The sequence below is a fragment of the Calypte anna genome, chromosome 2 (assembly GCF_003957555.1).
Source record: "Calypte anna isolate BGI_N300 chromosome 2, bCalAnn1_v1.p, whole genome shotgun sequence".
NCBI lineage: Eukaryota > Metazoa > Chordata > Aves > Apodiformes > Trochilidae > Calypte > Calypte anna.
Genome location: NC_044245.1, coordinates 104,515,383 through 104,521,382, shown reverse-complemented (window position 1 = coordinate 104,521,382; position 6,000 = coordinate 104,515,383). Strand labels below are relative to the sequence as shown.

The 6,000-nt window shown below is 39.7% G+C and overlaps 1 protein-coding gene across 1 annotated transcript in view; it reads right to left on the bottom strand.

Annotated features, from left to right (window-relative positions):
- Positions 1 to 1,882: 1,882 nt before the first annotated feature.
- LAMA3 (laminin subunit alpha 3) overlaps positions 1,883 to 6,000 on the bottom strand; it is a 120,356-nt gene continuing 116,238 nt past the window's right edge. Inside the window, exons 72-77 of the mRNA XM_030444678.1 lie at positions 5,797 to 5,937; positions 4,830 to 4,989; positions 4,558 to 4,685; positions 3,006 to 3,099; positions 2,548 to 2,667; positions 1,883 to 2,372 (exon numbers count right to left, since the gene is read on the bottom strand). Coding sequence (XP_030300538.1) covers positions 2,227 to 2,372; positions 2,548 to 2,667; positions 3,006 to 3,099; positions 4,558 to 4,685; positions 4,830 to 4,989; positions 5,797 to 5,937 — 789 coding nt within the window. The 3' untranslated portion in view covers positions 1,883 to 2,226. The remainder of the gene's footprint in view (positions 2,373 to 2,547; positions 2,668 to 3,005; positions 3,100 to 4,557; positions 4,686 to 4,829; positions 4,990 to 5,796; positions 5,938 to 6,000) is intronic.

Genomic DNA, 6,000 nt, shown 5'->3' with positions numbered 1-6,000 from the left:
GACCAGTTTTTTTCCTTCACCCGGCTGGTAAATACTGTATGTTTATCTCAAGGAATGCCTGACAGACACCTGGTCGCCCAAACCTAGCAGGGTTCCAGGACACAAAGATAAGAACTGACTCATCCCAGGAAGCCTGGAGATTTGCATGTATCAGGGCCACCTTGAATGAAGTGACCCCCCCTTTCTTTTGGGGGATAAATAACCCTAGGAAAAGACGGGAAAGGTGCGCGCTTCTTCGGCTCGACGTCTCCTCAGCTCGTCACCCCGATTTCCACCTACGGAAAGACAGAGCAGCGACTCAACGGCGAAAACCAGGAGCAGCTCCAGCCCGAGGAAGCAGGAGCAACTCTCCAGCCCGAGGCCTGGTCCTGCGCAGAGGGTGATATTTTCTCTCTTTTGTTTCTCCCTTTGTTACTCTTAACGACCATCGATTAAGGTGGTTACTTTATACAAAAGGTCTTATTGCTAGTATAACCAGCTTTCCCTGTTTAGAAATAAACTTTTGTAACTAATTTCAGATCCAGCAGTCTGGTTATTGGTCAATTCAAGCGTCGTCTCTGAGTCAGTGGCTGAATTTTCCTCGCAATCAAAATATAAATAATAACTCGGATCGTAACACCGAAACATCTCCAGGAGATGTTTCTGTCCTATGCAGCAGGCAGCCATACAGGAGAAGCTGTTTATGCAGAGCATCTCCAAAGAGAGAGCTCTGCCATTATATACCAATCCTCTGTTCCTGCAGAGGCCTCAATCCCAACACACTTTCACTGCATCTCTTCTGCTGCCAAACTAATTCTGCAGCTGAGAATGGACACAGACATAGATTTGCATGTAGCAGAGTTGCTAAAGAAAAGAAAAAGCAACACAGAACTTGGTGTGAAAAATCTTTCTGACACTTTTGCCATCCTGCAAAGCTGCAAAAAATTGATAAGGGATTAATGACCAAAGCCGTAAGGTTTCTTTTGCTATTAACCCAGCTAGCACCTCATCCCAAACAAACAGCACCTTGGGAAAGAAGACAGAGAGAAGATGGGAGTAAAAATTGCATTGGGTGGGAAGGAGGGTTTGCTTGCATCACTATCTACTCCACCTAGAACATGTTTTAATGTTTCAAAAGATGGTTGGTATCAGAGGATTGAAAAAAAAAAGTTTAACTATCCAAATGCTGCTTCTGTATGACAGTGAAAGAAGCAGCTATGTCAAGTCTATCCAGTTCAGCCTTGTATTCAGGAGAATAAAGCAAACTGCATTGCCTGCCCTCCGCCATGGGTCACAATTGGATTCAAAGTAAAGGCCTGAATGTTGAAGAAAACAGTTTTGCTGGTTTAGTCCAACAATTCACACTACAGAGCTGTAGCAGGTGCAACTGCTGTTCCTAATATAGCTTGTCTTCATTCAATCAGGAAAAAAAAAAATAAAAAGAAAAAGAAAAGCAGCCTATGGGGGAGACTTTCTGGCTCTGAAGATTACAAGAAAAACATACTCTCTTTCTGAGGTTTTATATAACCGAAGTCTAATAAGCAGAGCTGATGGACTCCTGCTTACTCAGGCAAATCAGCTTCTTAAAGCTATAGAAATATTTGCATAAACAAGCAGGATTTAGCAGCCAGTAGAAGACACAAAAATGAAACACCCGGTTATAATCAACAAACAAGAAAATGGGTGGTTCTAAGAACACACTGCATTTATTTGGCCTTAGAATTCCTAGCATTGTAACAAACTCCCAGAGTTTCACTCCTTAAAGTGCTTCAAACTCCATTTATATTATTATTATTATTATTTTAACATTAATGTACACTTCTGTATAAACATCAGTCTCAAGAGATTTACATTTTTATAAAACTTTATATTAGTGGATCAAATTTGCTCTCAAGATGACCAGCACTAAGGCAAATTTCCAAAATTATGACAGTGGAGTACTCAAGACTATGCTGTTGTGGGTGAGAGCAGAATTTGGCCCAGTAGGGTATATATACAATTATATTTTCTGCATATATTTCAAAAGGCACAATGGATTACCTTGGAAATCAGTAACATTTAAAAGGGAGTTTATCAAAGCAGATCTTTTAATTGCTTTGGTGCAGTTCACATCTGGAGGGTGCATTTGCTCACCAACCTGATGACAGTCACACGGTGGTCAGCAAAAGGAGAGCCCAGGTTGCATGAATTCACACAGTACTTCAGCAGACCCAACCCAATGTGTGTACAAGTACCATAGCAGCAAAGTTACTTCACTGGGCACCCGTGCAAACTCACTACACCATGAACCTCTGAAATTCTTCTGATGGAGACATGTTTATCATTGATCTTAATATTTTGAAGACAGCCAAGAAATGGGTCTTTGACTGGAAGCCACAGTGTGTCCAAATTTGCTAAAAAAAAAAAAAGATCAAGTTACTAAAATGAGAACAATCTTAAAGAACATTAACTACCGCAAGGCTTTGAGAAGAGGGGGAATGATATAAGACTACATATATTAAAGGGACCTTTTGTTTTGGAAAGGAAAAAAACCAGCAGATACATGAAAAAAATAAGAGGCAATAATACCTGGAATTTTGCCAAAGTAGAGTGGCTGATGAACACGTCTAATAGGAGAGGGTGAAAGTCTAGTAGTATAGTTACTCTGTGTGCCCACCTCTAGCTGCACCATGTTCTTCTTCTGAGAGACTGCAAACAAATAGGTAAATGAGTTCTCTTTGTCAGCCCCATTAAAGAATCAACTACATATGTCACTGTTTTAAAGTAGCAACTGTCTTAACTCTCACTCATAGGAAAAACAGATTTTGTTTCAATTCCAAGCCAGATTGACAAATCTAGATACTCTGGGGCTAAATACAGCCCAAAAAACCTATCTTATGTAAGGCCTTGAATTAACACGACACATTGTTCTAAAGTGCATTCTCCAAATAAACAAAAGTGAAATTATTAACAAAAATCTGGAGCTGCAAGGCTCTGTGCCCACTGTCCTTTCAGAGTTTCAAAAGAACTGGTATGATACAATGTACCTGCAATAGTATGCCACTTCCCATTAGATAGAGGTTGCTTAGGTGTGACTGATATCTGGAACTCTCCAGCACCACTACTTCCAGCAGTAATGACCTGTAAAAAAGTTTTCTTTTATGTTACCACAGCAGAGAAAAGAGCAATAGAAAAATACTATACTTCTAAGTAATCTACTTCAGTTGTGATGGCTGGGCTTTACCTAATTTTGAAAGTCACAGTCACTGTATCCATTTTTAAGAAATTATCCTCTCAAAAAGGTAAGTAAATTTCCTTAATGGAATCCCAGAAGAGAAGGATATTTGACAAATTTTACAAGTATAAATACATACTTTTGTCTTTTCTCCTCAGTCTTTTCAGATAAACTCTCTGAGACAAGTTCCTTCCTACTAGGCCATCCTTTCCTTTCTCAAAGCAGTCATCTACATGCTTCACATCTCTTGAGAGAATGTCTGCAATATATTTCCCTGGCCTTTCACACACTTTTGGGCTACTTATAATTCATCCACAAAGCTTGTAACCTGACAAGCACCTGCTTGTGCTTTCTCACATCTTGCTTCTCAGTCCTTGTGAGTGCACAGGGTTTTTTTCCATCATCTTCCTTTCAAACTCAAACTATCAAACTTTTGAGTTGATAGTTACAACAAACTTGGTAATGGATAGGTGACTTCCGATCAGGCTGATGGACAGTGTCCCATTGGCATTTTATTCCTTCCTGTTGCATCTTATCCATGCTAAGAGCCAGCATGGATCTAAGTTACTGCTGAAAAAAGTGGTCAGTCTTGCCCTTAAGAAATCTACATCTGCGGATGCTCTTGCTTCCACGTGATAGTTGTGTATTGAACCAGATCAGTGATCAGAGGGAAATGATCTGATGACAAGAAGGTAAATAATAAAAACAAGTTCCCTAATCTGTGAAGAGTAAGACTGAACTTTCTGAAGTCAGATAGACACACTGGTTTAAAGCATACCACAAGACAGCCAGTTCTGTGGAGCACTGATATGTGTTTGATGTCTGTCCAGCACCGACCACAACAGTTTTGTAGTCAAAGACTCACATCCTAAAGCTGTTACCTTATGAAAAGTCAGTGATAATAATCAGCACCATGACACAACCATCAGCTGGACGAGAAGATTCTAACACAAAGCAAGACTGCTCAAGTTCTAGAATGGATGTGGTTATGGAGTTGCATCAGTACAGCCACATGCTGAGTGGGAATAAGCCATGGAGTTCTGTAGCTTCTGGCCAAAACCCTAGTGGGTTTTTGCAAGGCTCAGAAGCCTAAAAAATTAAGACTGTACCCTTCAGCTGACCACTGTGAAGAAAGTATGTGCAAACAAATCTGAACACAATGGAAGCTGCTAGAGGGGGGACATGGACAGAGACAGGTTAAATGCTCAATTTTCCACGTGATGGTTTTAAACAACCCAGAAGAAGTTGCTTAAGGTTATACCTGTGGACAAATGTTGTAACATGTAAGTCCAGAACTGAATGTCAGAATTCTTCCAGCTGAATGAGGGTAACACAGCTGGAATGGAAACATAGACTATGCTTACCTTTCCTTCTTTCATGTAAATAGTCAAATAATTGTCTTGCTTGCTTCCAGCATGGAGGAGTATGCCTGTTGAAGTCCTTGGTCGAATGGTAAATACAATCCTAAAATCCAAGCCCATTGGCAAATTACCTGTGGAGTATTAAATGGTGGTTAGAGGAATGATCATAGGAGAAGCTAACTGGAAAACCATGTTAAAAGAAAGATAAAACAAATCCTTAAACACATACACACTTAAGACATAATTCCACACACCATAATCTCTACACTGCTTACCAATGGTGATATATCCTCCTTCATTAAAGAAATAAATCCCCGTGTCCGTAGGAACATCCGGACATGGAAGTACTCCATTTTTTCGCTGAGGTGAATTCATGGTATTTCCATTCATCTCAAAATTTCTCAGGCAACCCTTGAAACTATTCACTGGTATATTCTGAAAGCATGTTTTGAAACATAAATAGTAAATGATGGCAATTTTAAACGTAAGAATGTGTGTTAGTTGTTCTGTACTGTTAGGACTGTAGAAAGCCAACTGGCACTAGAGGAACCTAGAAATCCATATCTGATACAGTTAAAAGGTAACTCAAAATTTTAAAAGATAGATTAAAACATGAAAGTAGGAGTTGATTTTGAGTTAACATAACTCCTGCTTGCAGAATAAATATTTACTAATATGTCAAAAAGACAACGCAACAGGAGCTGTGAAATCTCAAGTACACCCTTCCCTTCCTAAGAAACTCTATTTAAATGTGATCTTATAAAATATCCTGCATCATCAATTGTCCACTTTTTAAAGTAATAGGAACCACATATATTTCAGATTAAAATGCAGTTCTACATCCATAATTCCTTAATGAGAAGAATTCCTTTGCTTCTCTATAAATAATCACTTAGTTCACTGAGGTAAGTACTCTCTGGGAAGAGGGTATTCCTGGAATTACAAATGTGACTTTGCTCTTTTCTAATTTTCAAAGAACAGAAATTAAAACAGTACATGGTTGGTTGTTTTCATGTCTCAGCAACAGACACTGAAAATATGGGTCTAACTGAGAGCTGTATGAACAGGTGAGGAAAAGGATCTGAAATCAACAATTGCACACACCAGCCACAGATGGTGCTCACTCAGTGCTTTGAAATATCCCCCAAATGTTTTCAACATGGAAATGCTGCACATGAACAACTTCACATGAAATTAGTGTAGCATGGGGAGTGTGTGAGGGTGGATGTGTCAGTTATTTACCTGTCTCTTCAGTGATGGCAACCCTCCCACGTAGACTGGTGGCTTAATGCTTAGGGCAGAATTTGCTGCTAATTTTCCATGCTGGGCCCCTAGACCATCAACAACGAGGCGGGCGTTCTTCCCCTCTGTGCTGAAGACCACCTTTGCAGGGTGCAAACAAAACAGAATGAAAGGCCCCTGTAACTTAAAGACTTAAGACTTACT